The sequence below is a fragment of the Lissotriton vulgaris genome, chromosome 2_1 (assembly GCF_964263255.1).
Source record: "Lissotriton vulgaris chromosome 2_1, aLisVul1.2, whole genome shotgun sequence".
In the NCBI taxonomy this organism is placed as follows: domain Eukaryota; kingdom Metazoa; phylum Chordata; class Amphibia; order Caudata; family Salamandridae; genus Lissotriton; species Lissotriton vulgaris.
This window is the reverse complement of record NC_141687.1, coordinates 1,250,493,816-1,250,518,050: the sequence shown is the minus strand read 5'-3', so window position 1 is coordinate 1,250,518,050 and position 24,235 is coordinate 1,250,493,816. Positions and strand designations below refer to the sequence as shown.

Genomic DNA, 24,235 nt, shown 5'->3' with positions numbered 1-24,235 from the left:
GAGGTCCTGCATGTGAGGTAGTGTGGCTCACTGGTTAGAGGCGGCAGACCCGAGAGCAGAGGACGGCCCGGGACCAGGGTTCGATTCCCGGCGCGGCAGGTTTCTGGACCAGGGTCAGCAGACTCGATAATTCTCTCGCCTCGGTGCCCACTCTGATCAGCGATCACACTCGGCAACTCTGGGCATTAGCTTGCCTCATCCTTACTAACGGCCCCACCAGACCGCCGGGGATGCCTGGTCTCACCCTGGAGATACCCATTAAGGGACCATCTCTCAGGGAAGCCAGGAAGGGTTTCGCAGCGGTCGAAGCGCCTTGGGACCCTCCGGGTAAGTAGTGCGCTATATAAATGCCTATACATTTACATGTTTGAGACCTGAAGTCAGATAATGTCCTCTAAAAGGTCCCTCCGTGATGAGGAAAAAATCTCAGCAATTCCAAACCTCTACTTTGACAAGATCACTCAATTAAGGGTTAAAAGACTTAAGAAAAGTAAAAACATTGATAAGAGCAATATAGGAGGTCCAAGCACCTCATCAATTCAAGGAGGTCTTAGCATCTCAACTTCTAATGGAGGTCCTCGCACCTCAAACTCCCAAGATGTCCCTAGCGACACAACTTATCTGGGTGTCCTGGTGTCCTTAGCGGCACAACTTATCTGGGTGTCCTTAGCGGCACAACTTATCTGGGTGTCCTTAGCGGCACAACTCATCTGGGTCTCCTTAGCGGCACAAAACATCTGGGTGTCCCTAGAGGCACAAAATATCATAATGCTCTTTACAATATGGGAGATAACGAATCTAATGATATAGAATCCTCAGATACACCTGATGAGTATGTCCTTGATCTTGATGAAGATTATCAAGAATTTTACGATCTATAAGAGGAACTCCCATCATCCTCTAAGGACATTATCCTTGACCCCTATGGGGAACAAATGTTTTCCCCATTAAATCTGAAACACCCAAGAAGTTCTGAGTGGTTCCCTCAGGACCACTTCGCATAATTCAAAAGGAAATGAGATCCTGTATTTTAGATACATTTAAGGAGGGCATGTTCTCTAAAAGACCCCTCCCCTCTCAAGACGATCTCCATGAAGGGCCAACTTGTCTCAACCCTCCAGTTATTAACCAGGGTAAAAAAGCAAAAAAAGTAATTATTCCGAGCCTTATACTAAGAGCACCATGGGAGGTCCTAGCACCTCAAATGAGTTGGGAGGTCGTAGCACCTCATTCATGAAGGGAGGTCCCTACACCTCAAATTTGAAAGGTGTCCCTAGCGGCACAATTTACTCTAGTGCCCAAAGCGGCGCAAATTATGATGGTGTCCCCCACGGCACGTCTTACATGGGTGTCCCTAGCGGCACAAAAGACCGGTGTGCTCATTATATTTCAGACTCTGCTTCAGAAAATGAGGATGTCTTACCTGACCCTTCGGATGAATTTGTCCTTGATTTGGACACTGATGAGGACCTTGATTTTAACAAAGAGCTTAATGATGACTCGCCATTCTCAACTAAAGATGTCTTCTCGACGTACTGGGACCATTAGCCTGAATCCTAGATTCCGCAGAAGACAGCCACATCAATGGCACCCCTCTCAAAACCAATCTCATCAGGGTATGGAGCCAGAGAGGATTAATTCTACTGGGTAATGCCAACGCTAGCATTAATGCAGAAAGACAAAGAGTCGTTTTGACTAAAATAAATCCAAAACTAACTGACATGGCGGATAAAGAACCCTCGCAAAACCCAAAAGGTTTACTCTTTAAATTGTTTATGATAGACTGGACTCACATACCTTTACAAACGTCTTTCCCAAGAGACATGCCTCTCTCTCCAGAGCAACAAAAAATAATAGAGAAGAAGATCTCCTCTATACTTCAGAAAGGAGACATAATAGAGGTCCCATTAGAAACTTTAAGATTTGTAAGCACACTCTTTCTTGTAAAAAAGAAATACAAAGGTTGGAGACCTATCATAAACTTAAGAGAACTAAACAAATATTTGGTTTACAGACACTTCAAGATGGAGGGCATCCATCTCTTGAGGGATTTACCTCTAGATGGAGACTGACAAGTCAAAGTAGACCTAAAGGATGCTTACTTCACCATTCCTATGGCCGAATCCCACCAACCCTTTCTTCAATTTGTCTAGGAAAAATCACCTTTACCAATTTCAGGCTCTCCCCTTCGGGCTCTCCTCTGCCCCTTGGTGCTTCACCAAGGTCATGAGAGATGTTGCCTCATCTCTAAGAATAAGGGACATTCGTTTAATCATTTACTTAGACGACATTCTTATAATGTCTCAAGAGCCTTCACAACTAGCTAAAGACCTGAAGACTGTTGTGTTACCGCTTTCATTTCTCTAACTGTGGGGGCTCTGACTTGTTCACTTTTCCCTGTTGCCCGGCATTTGGCAGCTCTCCACGTTGTTGGTCCTCTCACCGCCGCTCTCTACCAGCCGAGCGGCCACCGAGGAGAGGACCACAAGACCCAGGCTCCTTAGCGGCTCCCCAGCGGCGGAAGTCACCACGCCACCTGTGCGCCTGGAGGCACTTCAAATACCGGACAACCCTGGCCGAGCGGGTGTTACAGCTTTCATTTCTCTAACTGTGGGGGCTCTGACTTGTTCACTTTTCCCTGTTGCCCGGCATTTGGCAGCTCTCCAAGTTGTTGGTCCTCTCGCCGCCGCTCCGTACCAGCCGAGCAGCCGCCGAGGAGAGGAGCACAAGACCCAGGCTCCTTAGCGGCTCCCCAGCGGCAGAAGTCACCACGCCACCTGTGCGCCTGGAGGCGCTTCAAATACCGGACAGCCCCGGCGGAGCGGGTGTTACCGCTTTCATTTCTCTAACTCTGGGGGCTCGGACTTGTTCACTTTTCCCTGTTGCCCGGCATTTGGCAGCTCTCCACGTTGTTGGTCCTCTCGCCGCCGCTCTCTACCAGCCGAGCGGCCGCCGAGGAGAGGACCACAAGACCCAGGCTCCTTAACGGCTCCCCAGCGGCGGAAGTCACCACGCCACCTGTGCGCCCGGAGGCGCTTCAAATACCGGACAGCCCCGCGTCACGGGCCCGCGCGCGGTCAGCGCCGGGCTAAGCCCGGGCCGGGGCCGGCCGAGGCCGGGCTGGGCCACATCCTTTGGCAGTACAACCCCATTGCTAAGAGCACATCAGGACAAAGTGGTAATGGAATAGATTTGAGCATTTAATATTGACTACTGCAATTTGTATTGGTTGTTTATACGTCCCTGAGGCTACATATTCGGAACTTTAGTAAAATGGGCAAAACAAATCATGCTTCATCACGGTCGCAAACTAGGCAGAAAACTATCACCACCCCTCTCCCAAGTTTGACCGCAATTGATAAAAGGCTGTAGAAGACAATAGGGGTTGTGGCCACAGCCATAGAGAACACCGAGAGACGTCTCTCGCTCCCCCCAAGCATTCTCCCATTTACTCAATCAGTATCTACATCCATGGTTCTGGCCAACTCCTCTGAATCTTTATTCATGGATTCATATGCAGGACTTCCTGGGGCCGCAAACCATGGGAACAGTTTAAAACAAGATCTGGCGATGACAGAACATTCCCTTATGGGTAGCAGGCTTTCATCTACCCCTTCTATGCAGTTGCCCCCGTCAGATAAAGATTCTCCATCACCTGGAACTGATGACTTGGTAGTACTGGAAGGTTCAGATGTCCACTCAAGTAGCGAATTAGTAACTGTGGATAGGGTAAACATTGATAGCCCACCAGCACGAACTAGGGGGCAGAAAGCAAAGAGTAAAATGAAACATGCTACCAATGAACAACTTACAAATAAACAAAGGGGTAAAGGTAGCCACACACACCGGAAGGTGACACAAAATCCTGCTGGGCAAAGAGGCGATAAGGGCATGAATCAGTCTAATGCTACAGTTGCCCAATCCCCCGAGGATAACACAGAGGTGGGGAATGCTGGATTTTGGGTCCGAATGGAGACCCTGCTTTCTACCTTATTAGGGCCTATCTGCCTAAAGATGTTAAATATTGAAACCAGGATGGGCTTTATGGAAGAATAAATAGTGAAAATTGCAGAGCGCAGCAAGACTTCTGGAGTCAAGTCATTTATGCCGCCACGAGCATGCACTTCAAATTGCGCATTGCCAAAGACCACTCCAAATATAAACAAAGATGGCGTGAAGGCAAAAGAAAGATTAGAACTAATACACAAGGGGATCACTAATGCGACAAATACAAATAAGGGTTCACCATCTGCTGGTGAGGACCCAAATAATAAGGTTAATGTACCGAGCAATAGCAAGGGCGTCCCACAGGGGACACAACATACTCTACCTAAGGAGACAAGGGCAACTGCCCAAGGTGGGGTTAGGGCTACAGGGAAAACTGGCACGGAACAGAGGAAGGGTTCCTGTCATCCGGGAATTTCGAATCGCAGTGACACACCATGGGTAGTGGACCTACCCCCAGAATGCAGTGCCTATGTCACGGTCCTTTGTAATGTACATAAATTGCGAGAAGGGAAAATAGAAACACAAGAAATCCTTAAGAATAAAACCCTCCATTGGATGACCAATAATTATAATTACCCCATATTAAGCGCTGAACGAGTGGGATGGATAGGCCCAGCTCCTAAGACTTTTGGCGGGGACTGCGTGATAATAAGTTTCAGGTCACCAAATTGGGCGCAGGCAACCTTACTTAACGCCCCCCCACCATCACCTACAGAGTTTAACATGACATTACCTTTGGGATATTTTTATAAACATTTATGGGCCAATCACTCAGCACCTGATCGTAGAATGCTGGGACCTAATCCCAACATTAACCACCTACCTTTTCTACGAGTAGCTCACCCGATGCGACCCCCCATCTCACTGTTTAACAGATTTGAGTGTCTGACTATGATGGAGGATAATGATTGACATATAGTCTCAGAAAGGGTACCCCCAGGCAAACAAGGCGGACCAGTTGACAGTAAATGGTGCCCCTGAAATGGTTTGCGCTGAAATAAATAACATAATTACTAACATAGGCGATAATATGGGGAGCAGGGACGGTGGAAATAATGAGGATAGTATGATTCGTAATCCAGTTACGGTAATTCCTGCTGAATGGCTGGTAAACGGGGGCGAGCAGTTAAACAAATGTTTAATTTTAGACTCAAATGTAGAGGTCATTGGGGGTCCGGTAGGCCTAGGGCATGTAGGGCCCAAATGGTACACATAAACAACCTGGAACATCGCAGGTTTGAAGAGAAAGTTGGATACCCCTTTTTGGCAGGATTTCACTAGACATGGTAGTGACTTCATCTGTCTACAAGAGACATGGAGTACCGAAGAAGTTGTAGTGGAAGGTTATACTTCCTTCTGCTTAAATGCTGTACCCTCCCAAACAGGAAGAGCCAAAGGTGGATTATTGCTGCTCATATCAACAAAACTAATTGGGTGCAAAATTATAAGTTACACATCTATTGGCAATTATAGCCAAGTCCTGAGACTAACATTCCCAAAGGGCAAGGACTTGGTCTTAATACATTTTTATAACAACATTTTTAATAAGGAAAGACAATCACCATTAGGTCCATTAGAAAAGGAAATAGATAGAGTATTAAATCTTTCTAGAAAACTCGTTGTTATTCTGTGGGCGGGTGATTTTAATATTCGTGTTTGCCCAGCGACACTAACTAATTCTTGTGGATTTATGAAGTCCCATAGTACCTCCTCCACAAATAATGACAATATTTTACACTTTCTACATTGTGATTATGGCATGGCTATAAACACACTTATGGCAAAATTTGACCTTGAGCTGTTAGACTGCTCTATGACTAAAGGTCATATTAAATGCCCAACATTTACTGGGAGGAATAGGAATAGTAATATAGTCCACATTGTACTATCTGAACATAGCTTTTTCACTGATCTTTGGTTGACGGAGCAGGTGGTTAGTGACCACAACAGTATCTCCATAGTACTACTAGATTGGGGCGGGAAAATATTTAACACCGAGGATCGACTTGTAGATATTGTCCCTGTTAGGCCCAATGGGAAGAGAATAAAGTGGGCTGGTGTGGATCCACCAAAGATTCAAGCAGAGGTGGTCACCAGATGTAGGGATGCTATTGATTGTTGCTTAAATAAGGATGTTGCACCTGAAATTCTATTAACTAATTTTGTAGAAATAAATAATGTAATTAAGAAAGTATTAACAAATATCCCCAGAGTAGATAAACAGGGTGACACAAGGTGGTTTGACTCTAAATGTACCCAGGCTTTACAGAAACTTAAAATGGCGCTAGGATCTAAACATCGCAATCAACTGTTAATCCAGGAACTTAGAAAAAGTTACAAAATAATTTTGCTGACTCACAAAAATGAATTGAGAACTGCAGCCTGGGATAAATTAAATATGGCTGCGGGTACTAAAAACAGCAAACTTTTTTGGGAAACTGTTAATAGCCCTTTTTTTAAGGAAAACTGTACCCCCGAACTAACATCTTACGTAAATTGCACCGAATGGATTCAACATTTTTCTAATATTTTTAACCCTGATAGGTTGGTGCTACATTTATTTTTAGATAACGATTACACGTGGCCAAGACTACCGCTGTTAATCGAGGTGGAAGAGGTGCGGGAAGGGTTGATAAATAGCAAAGGGGGGAAAGCACCGGGACCAGACGGCGTTCCGACAGACCTATATAAGGATTTGATGGACTTGTGGGCGCCGATCCTTACAATAATTTTTAATATAGCAGCCATGGGGAATTTCCCTGTAACATGAGCATAGTCAATCATCGTCCCATTACACAAACAGGGATCACGCTCAGAGGCCTGTAATTACCGGCCAATTTCACTGCTGGACTCCTCTATAAAGGTGATGAGCAGGGTACTTTTAAAAAGACTGGAAACTTGGGCCATAGATTACCGAGTACTAATCCCAGTCCAATTTGGATTCCGGAAGGGTCTAGGCACGATCGAACAATGCGTAAATTTGGATCTACTCATCAGCAAGTACACAGTTGCCAAGGAGGGTAATTTGTTTTTGTGCTTTGCTGATTTGAGTAGCGCATTCGATCTGGTGGACCATGCCTTGCTATGGAAAGTGTTGCTTGAATCTGGATCCCTTGAGGAGATAGTATTCTTCTTGACACGAGTATACGAGAGGTTAACATGCAGTGTGCGTTATGGGCCCACAGGCGAGCGAACCCCCTTCTTCTCTGTAAAAAGAAGCATAAGGCAGGGGTGTGTATTGGCCCCTCTGTTATTCTCCCTTTTTATCAACCAAATAGCCACGATTTTAAATAACATTTCGGCAGATGCACCCAAAATTGATGATACAGTGGTGTCTGTCCTGTTATATGCCGACAATGCTGTTTTAATTTCCGGCACCCCTTTAGGCCTCCAGCAACTTATCAATGAATTTGTAAATTTTATTAAGGATAGGAAACTTTTAATTAATAAATCAAAGACCTATACCATGGCTTGCGGGAAGAAAAAGAATAACAAAATGATTGGTTTGTCGCACAGCAAAGTTCTGTATTAAGGTCAACACACAAAAGTAACAAGCTAGTTAATGTTTATGAGGTTTGCAGCCCAGGTGGCGTCTCTTGTCAAGGACAACCAGTTAGTCAACAGAAGAATGTGCCTCCAATATCCATTGGAGGCATCCCTTGGCGCTCCACTCTAAGAGAGTTCAAATTGTTTCAAAATAAAGATCCATGCAACGTTTTGAATTTGTATATTGTATTCAACACATCAGAAAATTCTTTTTGAATCCATCAACATCCGTTCGTTTCAAATGTCAAATTCATTGAGCGGTATCACAATAACACAAATCACAGTCCAATGCATTTCGGGCTGTATGCCCTTCATCCGGGACAATAGCTAGAAGCAAGACGAAATGAAATCTATAAGTCTCCCACATTGTATGTTAACACTACATAAAACATGGTAAAAAATAACGGCATCAAAACACATTCAGTGCTCTCCCTTCAAGTGTGTGCATGCAGAAAAATAACATAAAATGAGTCTCACGTGTTATACTTGTAGCTCTCAATGTCAAACAAAATTCTGTGAAAAATGAAAATGAAGGCGCTGTTACTTGCGCTAACATGAAAAAATAACGTGATCTAAAAAACAATAATTCGCTGTTGCTGCTTACTTATTGTACGCAGGACGCGTTCATACAGTGTTCGTGAACGGGTTCTCCTTCCTATCTGGCGCGAAAAAGGTTCGAAGAAATGTCAGCCAATCACAGTGGGTTTAATATAATGGAGACTGGGTTAGTTGGTACGGCTAGGTTTGATACGCTAGATGGTCCGATCACGTGGTCGGGAAACCCACCAATCTGCGGTGGGTGCAGATAGTTTACAAAACAAAACAACGAAGGCTGTCTTACCTGTGCATATCATGGTGAAACAGAAAATATATACAAACCATGTGTCACATAGATGCTGAATATGAATAGATCGACCCATACGAACTATCCAATAGAAATTGACAAGTCATCAGAGATAACACAGAAATTCAATACGCTCATTAAGCCCATGGGGCTTGCTCGAATTAAGTAGGTAAATCCAATGATTCTCTCTTTGTAGGAGAAAACGATTATTGTCTCTGCCTTCAATTTTCTCCACTGTTTCAAGTACCACAAATTGCAGTTGAGAGATGTTGTGGTTAGCCTCTAGAAAATGTGTAGCTACAGTAGACTTCAAGACTTCAAGACTTCAAGTAATGAGCGTATTGAATTTCTGTGTTATCTCTGATGACTTGTCAATTTCTATTGGATAGTTCGTATGGGTCGATCTATTCATATTCAGCATCTATGTGACACATGGTTTGTATATATTTTCTGTTTCACCATGATATGCACAGGTAAGACAGCCTTCGTTGTTTTGTTTTGTAAACTATCTGCACCCACCGCAGATTGGTGGGTTTCCCGACCACGTGATCGGACCATCTAGCGTATCAAACCTAGCCGTACCAACTAACCCAGTCTCCATTATATTAAACCCACTGTGATTGGCTGACATTTCTTCGAACCTTTTTCGCGCCAGATAGGAAGGAGAACCCGTTCAAGAACACTGTATGAACGCGTCCTGCGTACAATAAGTAAGCAGCAACAACAAATTATTGTTTTTTAGATCACGTTATTTTTTCATGTTCGCGCAAGTAACAGCGCCTTCATTTTCATTTTTCACAGAATTTTGTTTGACATTGAGAGCTACAAGTATAACACGTGAGACTCATTTTATGTTATTTTTCTGCATGCACACACTTGAAGGGAGAGCACTGAATGTGTTTTGATGCCGTTATTTTTTACCATGTTTTATGAAGTGTTAACATACAATGTGGGAGACTTATAGATTTCATTTCGTCTTGCTTCTAGCTATTGTCCCGGATGAAGGGCATACAGCCCGAAATGCATTGGACTGTGATTTGTGTTATTGTGATACCGCTCAATGAATTTGACATTTGAAACGAACGGATGTTGATGGATTCAAAAAGAATTTTCTGATGTGTTGAATACAATATACGAATTCGAAACGTTGCATGGATCTTTATTTTGAAACAATTTGAACTCTCTTAGAGTGGAGCGCCAAGGGATGCCTCCAATGGATATTGGAGGCACATTCTTCTGTTGACTAACTGGTCGTCCTTGACAAGAGACGCCACCTGGGCTGCAAACCTCATAAACATTAACTAGCTTGTTACTTTTGTGTGTTGACCTTAATACAGAACTTTGCTGTGCGACAAACCAATCATTTTGTTATACTTCTATTCTTGTCACGGATTAGTCTGCACGCCATATCAAAGAACAGGAATTATTAATTTTTTCTCAACTAAGAAACTTACAGCTAATATATTTTCACAATGCAATATGAAGAAATAGCAAAACGTACTGAAGCAAGAGCTGAAATATTCGCCTTCAATGAAGACGAAGCCTCCAGAATCTATTCCCTCATAGGTGAACAGATCGACCCGACTTCTTCCAATAAAACCAAAAGAACAGAATTTAAAACAATTATTGTATTTATCCAAGAGACATGTCAACCAGAAATTACATGCGAATACGCTGATTAAATACCACAGACTTCAGCGCATACCGAGGGGACTGCGCATTGCTTTGAAACCTTCTCTTTGCAAGAATTCACAGAAATTTAGAGACAAATGGTATGCTATTCTTAATAAATGTTCGTTGGTCCTTATACTATTGATCATAGAAGAACTATCTGACATCTTAAACGAACTAAAAAAAGAAATAGATGACATCACAGAAGAGTTGTCTTCCATGGTAACAACAGAAGAATTAGACATTCTTTTAAAAGACGTGACAGATCAAATTGAGAGACACACCCAAGAGATAAACAAGAGGAAGATTCGAAAGTTTAGACGCGATACGCTTGATTACAAGCTAGGAGAGGTGTACACATGGGCAGATGTGTACGCCCAGCGAAGAAGAAATCGTCCATATGCCTCTCAAACTGACACTTCCTCCTCCGGGAGCGACATGTCGAATAGACCAATATCCATCAGCAAGCAAGCCACGAAGAAGCAACCTAACCTCCAAACTGAATCATCTAGAGAAGGAGAACCGTCGACATCAAAAACTCCTAATGTTTCGGAAGTTCCTTTTTTAGAACAAGGTCACCAAGAGCTCAAAGACTCAGGAGGGGAAAAAGAAGGACCCCTCACCAGAAGCGTGACCTCCAAAGACAAGGAGAAAGTGAACACAAAAGAAAAGGAGAAGAAGAAACAATTGAAAACCAACTAGTCATAAACATTTCAGACTACACACTGAAAGAAGAGGAATTGAAACTACTACAGAAAGGCACATCCTTTGTTCCGACCACCAGAACTAATGCTCTAGAACTGGAAATTAGTTTTTTTAAACTAATGCGAAAATTAAGACTGCAACATTTTTTCAATCAAGTATCCAATAAACCACTAAATGAAGATCAAGATCAATTAAAAGGTTTGAGACCCAAAAGTACATTTATGGCACCTACGAGCCACAAAGCACTTGATCTTTTTGAAACTTTAGTGAGACAAGACCTATCCAAGATCAACTGTCAGAAAAAACACAAGAACAATGTGACTAACAAAGACTTGAGTATTCTCAAAAGATTATCAGCTAATAAAAACATCATATGTACAAAAGCTGACAAGGGAGGTGGATTGGTTATCATGAATGTTACCATGTACAAACAAAAAGTGCAAGAACACATCAGTGACAAAGACACTTATGCGCCTTTTGAATACAATCCTACCAACGAATATCAGATGATACTCACTAATCTAATTAATAAAGCTCACAGTGAAGGAGTTATCAATGACAGAACGAGCAAGTTTTTGAGAACCACACATCCTAAGAGTCCATCATTCTATATGATGCCCAAAATTCATAAAAACCTACTTGATCCTCCACTACGTCCCATTGTATCTACAAGACAAAGTCTCCATGAACCCACGGGTCAGTTCATTGAGAGACTAATGCAACCGACAGTCCAGAACATGGTCACTTACATTCGAGACACCACGGATTTCCTGTCCAAACTGAATGCTTTAAACCTAGACGATCAAGAACCTTTGGTACTGTGCACAGAAGATGTTAAATCTCTGTATACATCTATCCCGCACGGTTCGGGCATTGAAGCAATTGAAGAAGCCATCCTATCGACAGACTATGACCCCAAACTCCAAACTTTTCTTATGGAACTCACTATCTTCACGTTATACCACAGTTATTTTAAGTATGACAACGCATGGTACCAACAACTGATTGGAACGAGCATGGGAAACAGCGCAGCCCCGGTATACGCCAATCTGTTCATGAAATCGTCGAAACTCAACATATCTTGAATAAAGCACAGTGGAAGAACAATCTCAAAATGTTTGTACGTTATATAGATGATGTTTTCATTCTATGGAAGAACACTCCAGAATCATTAGAACTAGCCTTGAATGAACTGAACAGACAAGAAGAAAGAATCCAATTCACTTGGGAAATTTCAACAAAATCACTGACCTTCTTGGATGTCCGAATCAATTTAAATGAAGGAAGGATTGAAACAGAAATGTACAGAAAAGGTACAGACAAGAACAACACCCTTCACTATCAGAGTTTCCATCAAGAATCACTAAAGAGACATTTACCCGTATCTCAGATGATGCGAGCAAAACGCATCACGTCAGACCCCACAAAAGCCTTAGCTAATATCAAAGAAATGGGAGAGAGATTTCGCAAGAGGAACTATCCAGAACCCTTGATTCAGCAAGCTGCACAAAAAGTTGAGAACATGCAAAGAAAAGATCTATTAACTGTCAAACAAAAACCTCAACAAGACAGAATGACAATTGTGTCCAAATACTCCACTGCGAGTTTCAACTTCAAAAGGATCATAAAGAGTCATTGGAATATCCTCAAAGCGGAACCTGATTTCCAACAGTCTTTTCAAAATCCTCCCATTTTTGCATTCACTAGGAACAGGAACTTTGGTGAAATGTTAAAACACACTACATCGGATCATAAACAATACAGAGGTACCCGTCCTTGTTTACAGTGTGGGAACTGCAACAGCATAATAAGAGGCAACCACATAACCCATCCTATGAAGGGAAATAAAATCAATCTAAAAGTCAACGCAACTTGCGACAGTTCGAATCTGACTTATATGCTTAAATGTCCATGTGGCAAGTCATATGTCGGAAAGACAGAACGAAAGATAAAGACGAGACTGAATGAACACAAGTCAAATATTCGTACAAAAAACTTGAAGTCTACTGTAGCTACACATTTTCTAGAGGCTAACCACAACATCTCTCAACTGCAATTTGTGGTACTTGAAAAAGTGGAGAAAATTGAAGGCAGAGACAATAATCGTTTTCTCCTACAAAGAGAGAATCATTTTGTTATCATGGCATCACTTTCGAATATAATAGTAAATGGGTAGGCGAGCAAGAAAACATTAGACATAAAATGACAAGGAGCACAAATGGAATTTTTCGTTTTGCAAGCAAATTAGGGGACCGTAGATTACAGGATATGGTAACCATATATAACGCCAGATGTGTTTCCTCAGCCCTGTATGGAGCCGGAATATGGGGCCACTCATCTACAGTCCAACTTTAAAAAAAATTAAAACTGGTTTTTAAAACGACTCCTGAGTGTCCCGGCTTCGGCTTCTATTGACTTAATCCATCAAGAAACCGGCCTTAATTACATATTGGATCTAGCAGCTTTACGCCCATTACTTTTGTGGCGCTCGATCTGGCATAAGAGTGAGACAGAGTTCACTCAGAAAATAATCCAAGATTGCCTTAAATTAGAATATGCTTCCCGCATCCCATGGTTGAGTTATATTATACATTGGTGTAGTATACTGTTTGATTTTAATATCTTAAAGGTGTCTGAATACGCAATCCCCTTTTCTAAGAAGGAAATCAAGGATTCCTTCTTGTCATATAAAAAGGGAGAGCGATTGAAACTAAGCAGGACCCAAAAGACTTTTGTGTTTATAGACAACTTGAACTCAAAAGTGGTTTTCAGGCTTATATGTCCGATGTGTCTAGACCCTCACATCGTTTTGTTTTAATACGCCGGAGTTTGGTGATTGCACATCACTTGGTATCTGTCCCTGTAATAGGAGAGAGATCTACTACGACATGTCCATGTGACTGTACCTCTCACCAGAGTTGTTGACATTTTTTACTTTTTTGTAAATTTTATACATTTTTAAGGAAATTTTACTTGAAGCCTATCTTTTTAAAATATAATGTTCGTACAACAGTGGATGCAATGAAGTTACTATGTGCCCTTGATAATGTAGATATTTGCTTTCGGGTTGCACTTTATATACTCAAGTGTAGAGCAGCCAGGAAATCGATAATATTATAATTATCTGCCCTGGTGAAACTGTATTTAAGCACATGACACTTTATTTCGGGATGGGAATATGTTTATTGTATGTCGCAAGAACCAGAATGTTTACCTAGGCATATGTCACTTTAATGAGTACTGGCTAAAGCTCCAGTTAAAGTACCTCTTAGCACTATGCACTTTATTGTAACAGTTCCTTTCATCTGCTGCTACTAGTTTGTATGCAATTGTTTAAATAATTTTTAGTACTTATTAAATAATGTTTCTCTGTTGGTGCATCACCTGGGGGGCCAATGTATGGAATGTATAGTTAAAATGTTCCTAACTTAGTGGGGCAATTGTAAAATTTGCATTATGATAATTTTTATGATAAATATAATTGTATGCATTTTTGTTCTATTGTCGCTTTTATGGTTGTGTTATGCAAACCGAATAAAGCTTTCTGAACTGAACTGATGGCTCATGCCTTTCATGTGTCGCTATTCTATTCTGGAACCTTTTAATATTGTGATGTAAGCGGCTGCTTGGACTGCATTAAAGGAATAATGCATAATATCAGCCTCCGTGTCTTTAATGAAATCCAGATTCTCTAGTCATGTTAATATGAGAATCGCAATTCTGGGTTGCATTATCAGCACATCAAAATCTGGCAAAATCATAATGAGAGTTCATGATGCTTAAAACATAAATTCAGCAATGTTAACCACTCATGGTGTGATATCAAAATATTTTTTTAAATAGACTTTGTCTATTGAATCCACTATATAAACTTGCACTATATCATCAAGATAAGTAGATGTGAAAGAGTACATCTATACTTCCCTACGTATACTTACCTTCAGGATACAGAGGTGGTTAATTTTTGATGTTAGTATATAGGTAGGTTGAAATTTCTGTAGTACCTATTCGAAATACAAGCAACCCAATTCCATCAACCCTTTACTAATGTTACTAAAACTTGAATAAGAAAAGCAACCGTTTCTGTGGATAATACTCAATATATGAAAGCGCCAACAAACACAACAATAAGGACATATTGATTACAATGACTAATTTGTTTCATACCTGTGAGTGTCAGGACATACTTCAACAATACCCCTGGAAGAAGTCTTTTCCCCCTTTTCCATCTCATAATAAATAGTAAGATCACCTTCCTATAAAACATAAACAGATAATTTCAGTTATCCACAGTTAAGGAATGTGAAACAACATCACCATGTAAAACCTGACGGTGCAAACCTCGTGATGAATAATCCAATTAATTTGGGTTGAATAAAATGTAGTTCAAATCAAGGGCCAAATTTTCAGCAGTCATGAATGGTGAATCGGGCAGTTTGCGAACACTGAAGAGCCTTTTGGCATGTACAAACCCTATTTTGAGAGTTGGTAACCTATTACAGACTCGCAAAATAGGGTTTGTGAGGCAGTATTAGGAAGGGCGTGTCAAGGGCGTTCCTTCCTAATAGAGAGTCGCAGGGGGATTATGAATGTTTTGCGACCGGAATGCAGTTGCAAAACAGGCGCATTTTACCGCCTACTTCAAGTATATGGTGAGCCAGTCGCAAAGGAGAAGGGGTCTGGGAATAGTAGCGAAAACGTTTTTTAGGAGAAGGCAGTGGTCCCATAGGCCACTGCCTACTTTTAAAAAATTAAACTGAAACATTTCAATTTTCTTTTTGAAAGGCATCACCTTTTCCTTTAGGGAAAACAGGTTGCATTTAAAAATGAACAAGCATTTACAATGTAATAGCTCTTGCATTTACGAGAGTTTGAGCTATTGGCATTGCAAATCAAAATGCCTTTTATTTATGTGTTGTTTTTAAAACAGATAAATAAAAGGCATTAACATTTACAACGTCAATAGCTTAAACTTTCGCAAATGCGAGATCTATTGTATTGCAAATGTGTTCGGTGCCCATGCTATAAAATAAAGACAAAAATGAAACGCGTTAGAAGAGAGCGTGTCCTGCCTGCAACGGCAGGCAGGACAAAGCTATTTGAAAAAATAGTGCTCGGAGGCTGTAATTAAAGCCTACAGCGAGACAACACTCGTAAGAGGGAGTATTGCCATGGGAGGTAACAAAATGAGACAAGTCGGTACTAAGGAGGGACTACTAAGCCTATTGACCAATGAACAGCCACAGTTTCCAGTGGACATTGGCACAAGCCAATAAAAAATATGGGTGGAGACTGGGCAGCACTTCAAGTCCCTACCTGAATACAGCATGTGTTGCAGATCAGCGCTTGCGCTGCCCAGGCTTGACCTAAAAAGTTGCTTTATTTAAAAGCAAACACAGACATGGTGGTCTACTGTCCACAGCAGGCCACCATCTTTGTGTTTTTAGCAATTTCCAGTGGGTCGAAAATTGTGACCTACCTCATGAATATTGATGAAGTAGGTCTCTTGGGACCCCATTAGGAATCGCTAAATGTGCCAGAAATACACAGGTACAGCGTATTTTGCGACTTCCTAATTGCGAGTCGCAAAACGTTGCAGCTAGGAACTCGCAAAAATGTTTCAATAACCTTATTTTCCTATAACTCATATATTCGAGTCTATGGCACAATAGAAGTAAATTAGCCTCTATATATTTATTTATAATTTGATAACATATTAAATGAATCAAGAAATAAAAACAAACACTTCGATAGTGAATATACAAATACACATCTCCACAAACACGCACTCAAAAAAAAAAGAAACTACATAATGAACAAGTTACTTACCTTCACTAATGCCTTATCTGACTATTCAGCGACAGAGTCCTTACCTTACAATCATACCCAGCCGTCAGCCTGGATCCGGATTTTATTTTTGAGCTGTAACCCTGTGTGCAGGTAGGTAGCAACATTAAGCTCCATGTGGCATCTTTGGCACTGTCCACGCTGGAAGTGGTGTGCTCTGTGCCTAGATAGGCACCACCCTAGCGCGCTGATGTCCATTACTTACCATGCCAGAATCAAGGTGCCACAAAGTACATTGAGAACTGATGAGGAAAACTAGAGCCCAGAAAGACGAAAGTCCTGTTCTTACAAATCCGTTCGCAGAGCTGGTAGGATGGGTGGGTCGGTAAGGAATCAGCAGCTAAATAGAGTATCTACCAAATAAGACGTTACTAAGTGTAAGTAACTTTTTCATCTGCTAGACACTTCTAGCCACAGATACCTTACCTTAGAATAGATACCCAAGCAGTACCTCCCCAGATGTGGGTCCGAGGACCAATTTCACAAAAGGAAGTCCTGCAGGCAGGATCAAATGGGCAAAGTGCTCATTCCTATGGACCTGACTGTCCAGGTAGGAGTGTTTGGAAAGTGTGTGCAGGGAAGCTCAATTTGCTTCCTGGCAAAATCCGGCACTGGAACTTCATGAGCCAAAGCAGTGGTCGCAGCTTTAGCCCAGGTGGAATGAGCATGCAAACCCTCAGGGAGTTGTTTCTTAGCCAATGCATATCAGATTTTAATAATAGAGCTGATCCACTGTGAGATGGAGCTCTTCTGTACAGCCATCCTTTCTTCACTCCAACATACTCCACAAAGAGTTGGATGTCCACTCAGAACTCTTGTGCTCAATCAAGGAATGACAATTCTCATTTTGGGTTCAAACAGTGAAGTCCCTCCTCTTCCTTGGAGAAATGAGGTGGAGTGTAAAGCTGAGGCAAAGAGATGGATTTGCCTACGTGAAATAGAGTGACCACTTGTGGGGGAAATGAAGCTCTTGTAGAAAGCACCAGTTTATCTAGGTAGATGTTCAGATAAGGAGGATTGGATGACAAGGCCTGAGGCTCATTGACCCTCCGGACAGATGTTTTTGCCATCAAGAAGGCCGTCTAGATGGTTAGTAGCTTGAGAGGACAACTGTGCAGGGCCCAAAGGGAGCACACATAAGGAAAGTGAGGATACGATTGAGGTCCCACTGGGGCATAATAAAGGGCAAAGGTGGAAACAAATGTTGTACACCTTTCAGAAACCTATGTATAATAGTGGATTTGAAGAGAGATGGCTGATCAGGCGACTGCAGAAAAGATGAAATAGCTGAGATATAGCCCTTCAGAGTGCTCAGAGCAGAGCCCTGCTGGGCAAGGGAAATGAATAACAGGAGAACCTGAGAAGGGGGGACAGAAAGGAGATCAGTTTGTCTTTCTGTAAACCATGGAACAAAGTTTACCCAAAGGCAGGCGTAAACCGTCTTGGTGGAGAGATGCCTGGCTATCAAGATAACGTTACAGACTTGGGGAGGAAGGTCAAAATCGGGCACATGCGCTGCTCAATCTCAATGCAAGAAGGAGCGTGGACAGGTTCTGGTGAAGAACCCTTCCCTGCTACTGGGACAGAAGAATTTAAGTGAATTATAAAACGTGACCCCTAGCGGATTTATCAGGGAGTGTGGTTGAGCATTTGAGTAAATGTGTGTGGGCCCTATTGAAATATTTGTTTGTGAAGTGTTCATCCCTGGCCTTCTGCTGGATCCGTTTTTCCAACGGGGAGCCTGATTGGATGACCAATGGCCATGCTCAACAGCTCAGGATAGCAGACTCTCTGTACCCAATCGGAGCCACAAGGATGACTTGGGCCCGGTCATTCCTGATCTTCTTGAGAACTCTGGGCAGGAGTGGAATGGGCAGGAATGCATACAGGAGGCGTGAGCTGCACTTGAGACAAAAAGCATCTCCAACTGAGAGCTGCCTTGGAATTTCCAGGGTGCAGAACTGCTGACATTGCGTGTTCTCATCTCTGGCAAACAGATCTAACCAAGGCTTTCCCCACTGCTCAAACAGACCTCGCACAACCTCCGAATGGAGATGCAATTTGCGATCCACGAGTCATCTGCAAATGAGTTTGTCCGCTCTGTGTTCAGAGAGCTCACCAGATGTTGAAGGAATCAGGATATACCCTGCCGTTCAAAGCCATCTCCAGAGACACAGGGCCTCTTTCTCAGGGGTCCATGACCTCACCCACCCTGCTTGTTGCAGTACCAAATGGCGGTGGTGTTGTCTGTGAACACCTGCACTAGCCTTCCCTAGATAGAGGATAGAATGTCTTTCAATGCCAAATGAATCACTTGGAGCTCCAACAGGTTGATGTGGAGTCCGGAGTCCGCCTGAGACCACAATCCTCTGATCTCCACCTCTCCCAGATGGCAACAGCCTGGGAGAGAAAAGCCCAGGCCTCCTCCAGGACCATACGCAGCAACTGTGCAACTAAGCTTACAGAGCGTGGGAATAGTGGACAAAAAGACATGCAGTGTTCACTGACCGCAATGCCAGGCTGGTGGAAGAAAACATTTCCTAGCCTAATAAGGCCTACCCCTTGGATTTCGATCTGGCACGGTGGTTGGATATGCGCCAGGATTTACGTGCGAAGTGGAGGCTTGGACCACCATTAGTTTAGTTTAGTTTAGTTTAGTTTTTAAAACTTGTATTGCGCAACAGCTACCCAAAAAGGGTTTCCCGGCGCAGACAGAGAAGCCAGGATGTCAAAATCCGATTATTTATCAAACAACCAGGTTTTAAGTGATTTGCGAAAGTGATGAAATTTTTCTCATACCGGAGCGTATCTGGGAGTGAATTCCAAAATGAGGGCCCTAAAAAGAGTATGATTTTCAGCCCACCCGGCCCAGTGTGAATTTGGGGATGACAAATCTACCTTGAGAGGCTGATCTTAGATTCCGGGACGGTATGTATGGTTTAGCCAGAGCACGAAGATAGCTGGGGGCATTCTCTTTGTGGTAGGGAGTTCAGTGAGGAATGTGGGTCCCCTGGAGTGGGGCGGTGATGGAGGACTTTTGTCCTGTTCACAGGAGAGCCCGGGCCGGGCTTGAACTAAGTTCCAAGCAGGACATAAGTAAGTTGTTTGTTGAATGGGAGAAGAAGTTCAGAAGGAGACACTCCCGGTTGAAGCACTTCCATCAAGACATTAGTCTTGACTGCTAAAGAGGACAAGCTAAGGTCCAGTACTTCTGTCACTCTCCGCACCACTGTTGTGAATGAGGCTTCCTCCTCCGGTAGGGGGATAAAGCATGGCAGTATCTGGATGTGTGTCTAGTCCGCTGAATTCACCCTGATCCTCAAACCAGTCCAAGGAGTCATAAGGCTACAGTGATCCCTCCCATGCCTTCCTGAGTCCTACCCCATAGGAATAGAGCTAAGGCTCCGGCATGCACGGCATGGCTCCAGTCGGCGTCTGAGTACGTATAGTTGACGCCCATCCGGCTCCATGTTGGAGTCGGGGCAGGAAACAGGGATGGTGGTGCCAGCCGGGCCATGGGTGCATCGGCCTCAGGACAGTGGAGGGTCGGCAATGACGTCACTGGTGCAGATCCGGATCCATCTGTAGACCCCTGGGGCCTGAGTGGTGCTGGAGCCACTGGTGTGTAACTAGTAGAGCCCGAAGGCGCACCAGAGGGTACGGACCACATAAATATGAGGTACATAGCCTTAAAAAGCTCTGAGATTCTTCTTTTTGGTAATGGGAAGTCTTTCTAGGCACCAAGATGATGGCCACCGGACATGGGAGTCCCACCTACACCAGTATAGAAAGGAAGGAATCGAGGAATTCTCTTTGATGACAAACTTCACTACGAAGACCAGGTTAACGCCCTCGCCTCATCAGTGTTCCTTACTTTAAAAATAATCAGAATGATCTGTCCCTACTTTCCTTTGGACCTTCAAAAAATGGTGGTCTCCAATTTAGTTTTAGCTAAACTAGATTATGGAAATGCCCTTTTAATCTGCATCCGAATAAAAATCCCTTCAAAAACTACAGATGCTGCAGAATGCTTCCACCCGGCTTCCTGCAGGATTTCCAAAATATAAATCAGCGATTCACATTTCTTGATCAAATTACTATGGCTCCCGGTAGCAAGAAGACTGGAATTCAAGGCACTCACTCTGTATTGCATTTAAGGCACTGCACATTGTCGGACCTCTTTACCTTCAAAACAAATTTGTCTGGTATAACCCTCAGAGGACGCTCAGTCCTCTGATGCAAAGCTCTTAGTATTATTGCAGGTCAAATGTGCCACATGGCGAGGTAGGAGTTTTGTCCTTAGGACCACTAAGCTATGAAACAACCTTCCTGCCAACCTAAGGAAATGCCCAAATTTCCTATAGTTTCAGAAATCAATAAAGACCTGGCTCTTCAATCGATAAAGAGAAATCATATTTTTGCAACATTTTCTCCTCTGATTAGTTTAACAGCAGCGCCAAGATGCCTCAGGGCATTTGAGCGCTATATAAAATTATAAATCAAATCGAATTAGTTGGAGGGGCACCGCTCCAATGTCAGTAAATTTAGGGAGGCTTGCAGCCTATTCAGGTGCTCAACTGTGGAGCCAGGCCTTAAGACACTCCCTCGTCTCATCGACCGACAGACAGAGCGAAGTTGAAGCACGCTTTGACTTTTTCTTCTTCTTGTGTCGGGACGTACCTGAAAGACCGGAAGACTTCAAATACAACCAGCTTCTCGGACTCTGTAACCGCTCCCGGGATCTTCCTCTCCACCAGGATCTGGATTGTCGTGACTTCGGGATCGCTCCTGCAAGGACTGTGTGTGTATGGCATGGCAATCAGAGCAGTCCTTCAGGTTGTGGTCGTGTTCAAGGCACCAGAGGCACACAAGGTGCGGGTCCATCACTGACATAGAGCTGTGACTTGCGCAGCAGGGGCTTGAAGCAGGCTTTCTTCAATGGCATTTCTTACCACACCAGAAGGAAAACCTTCAAAAAGCTTTGACAAAACATTGAGAAAAGACATTCAAAAATTGTCCATGGGGTAGCTCTTCCTGGATCTTTGCTGACTGGTGCAAAAAAGAAAAGAACTGATGTCAGGGCACTGTGGTGGTGCCTATATTGGCACAGCGCACTTCACTTCTCTGCGTAGATGACTACACACAGAGCTGAATAATGCCATCTACCAGCGCATAGGGTACCTGCTCAAGAAAAAATTTCAGATCCAGTCTGACACCTGGGGATAATTTTAAGGTAAGGAATCTGTGGCTAGAAGTCTCTATCAGATACAAATAAAGATTAGACTTTAAGAAGTGTGTTTGTGTCTATAAATCTCTTAACTCTAAAAACAAAGGTTAAAGTGACGTTATAGTTAGGTGTTAAAATAATACAAAAACTAACTTTAAAAAAAAGGAAAATTCAGTGTACTTCTACAGTTTTAGTTCAATAAGCTAATTATTATTTGCGCTCCACCGTACACTGCTTATGACCTCACACATTACATCACTCATGAAATGTTAAATGACATCCTACAGCACTATGTGCTTTGAACAGATCGGGTACACAGCGTTTTCTGGTCACAGCATGCATGGCTATGATACACATGTTCTGCATAGACTATAAAGCAGTCCTTCAAAGCAGTGGCTAGCAAGTAGATGATGCAGATGTTTGAAACAGAGTGCATAACACAGTTTGGTCAACTAGCGCTTCTTGACGTGCTAAGACGTCTACACAACAATGCTTGAGGTGTGTGGCGTTGATCAAGTAGCTGCCTTGAAAGTATCTTTTAAAGGAATGTACTCAAAAGGCTACAGTGGACCCCTTTTTGAGGGTTGAGTGGGCTATAGCAGGCACTGGGACCGTATGCTCGGTGTTAGCTTACCACGTTGGTATGCACTTAACTATCCATCTAGCAATGCCTGTTTTAAACATGGCATGCCCCCTGTTAGGCTTTCTGAAGGCTACAGAAAGTTTATTAGACATCCTACAAAGCTTAGTTTGATTATTATAATAAAAGTAAGCACCCTTTTTACATTGAGAGTGTGGTGGCTCTTTCAGCCACTGACTATGGCTCTGAGAAAAAACGAGAAGCTCAATGGTCTGGTTCATAGAAAAAGTGAAAACTTTAGGTACAAACTTAGGGTTGGTACAAAGAACCACCCTATCTTTATGAACTTGAGTGAATGGTTCTTGCACCGTAAGGGCTTGACGCTCTCTAGTAAGTTCGAGGGAAGATATTGCTATTAGAAAAGCCACCTTCCAAGGCAAAAACTGTAGATTACATAAAAGTAGTGATTCAAAAGGAGGACCCATAAGTCATGTGTGGATAAAGGTTAGGTTCCAGACAGGTGCAGGCAATGTCTTTGGAGGTTTTACACTTTTAAGACTCTCAGTGAAGCATTTATTGACAGAAACCCTAAACAGAGATGGATGTTGTATATTTTGTAGGTACACTGCAACTGCGGTTATGTGCAAGCTTACAGAGGTGTACGTATGGCCTACTTTATAGAGGTACATAGGATAACGAGCAAGTTCCTTCACAGAAACATCAAAAGAGTCTAACTGTTATGAAAGAAAGTATGGGATGAACCTTTCCACTTAGCCGAGTAGCACGCATGAGTAGTCAAGTTCAAGTTCAAAATACACTTTATTCGATTTGGTTAAAATCATAAAGCCAATAAAAACAGTAATATTTACAATTTAAAAGAGTACATACAGATCTTCAGATTGTGCGACACATTAAACAGTCATAAATAACAGGACAGAAATGTTAACAATCATGTTACAGTGTTACCCTTGTCGAGCCTTGACTTGGTTCTAAATGCCGCAACTAAAAAACTAGCCACAGAATATGTGATAAAAACATTACCTAGAGACTGTAAGTACATCAGGGCAGGCCTGACTTGTATAAAACCGGCTTCCTTTAAAACAGGTACTAAATATTTGTTTCTTGACTCCCTGAAGGTACTACAAAACATTGTAAAGTGCAACGTGTCCTGGGTTGAAAAATCGTCACATTTACATGGGGCTCCTGATTCTGGCGTGCTCCATTGCTGGAAGCAGCCCAGCACGTAAGGAATTTGGTTACATCTAAATTTAATAAGGAGGTGTCTATGAAACGGTTTAGTAACAAAGGTAAGGTAGGGCTCTAAGGATGGGGAGGATAGCAGCATGTAGTGTGATCTTAGTGATGTTTTTATCAGCTCGAGTTCCTCCCGAGCCAACCTTACATTCTCCATGAAGTGTTTTTTGACCCATTTGATATCCTCAACCCTGATAGAAGATGGCAGGTTAAATAATCCTGGACGACCAAGTTTTTCAAACGCCAGGCGTACATATTCTAACCAGGGGATTTTCTTCCTGTGATCAAGGGACATGACATCCTCCAAAATAACATGATTAAGAGATAATATCTCATTGAGCCATAACTTTAACCAACACGTTAAGGGAGCCAGTCTCAGTTTGTCTGAGATATAATCTAGACCCAACTCTGCATGCAATGAGAAAGTAGGGGTGGATTGGGGAACGGAGAGTAGTTGACGAAGGAATTTATTTTCTGCCCTTTGTAAAAGATCGTGGGACAAGTACCCCCATAATGGTGCGCCATATGTAGCTATAGCAATACATTTTGCGTT

At 42.6% G+C, this 24,235-nt stretch overlaps 1 protein-coding gene across 1 annotated transcript in view; it reads right to left on the bottom strand.

The window, feature by feature from the left end:
* Positions 1-24,235, bottom strand: part of LOC147732447 (uncharacterized) — an 899,668-nt gene that overhangs the window by 498,905 nt on the left and 376,528 nt on the right. Inside the window, exon 6 of the mRNA XM_086956972.1 lies at positions 14,942-15,030. Coding sequence (XP_086813098.1) covers positions 14,942-15,030 — 89 coding nt within the window. The remainder of the gene's footprint in view (positions 1-14,941; positions 15,031-24,235) is intronic.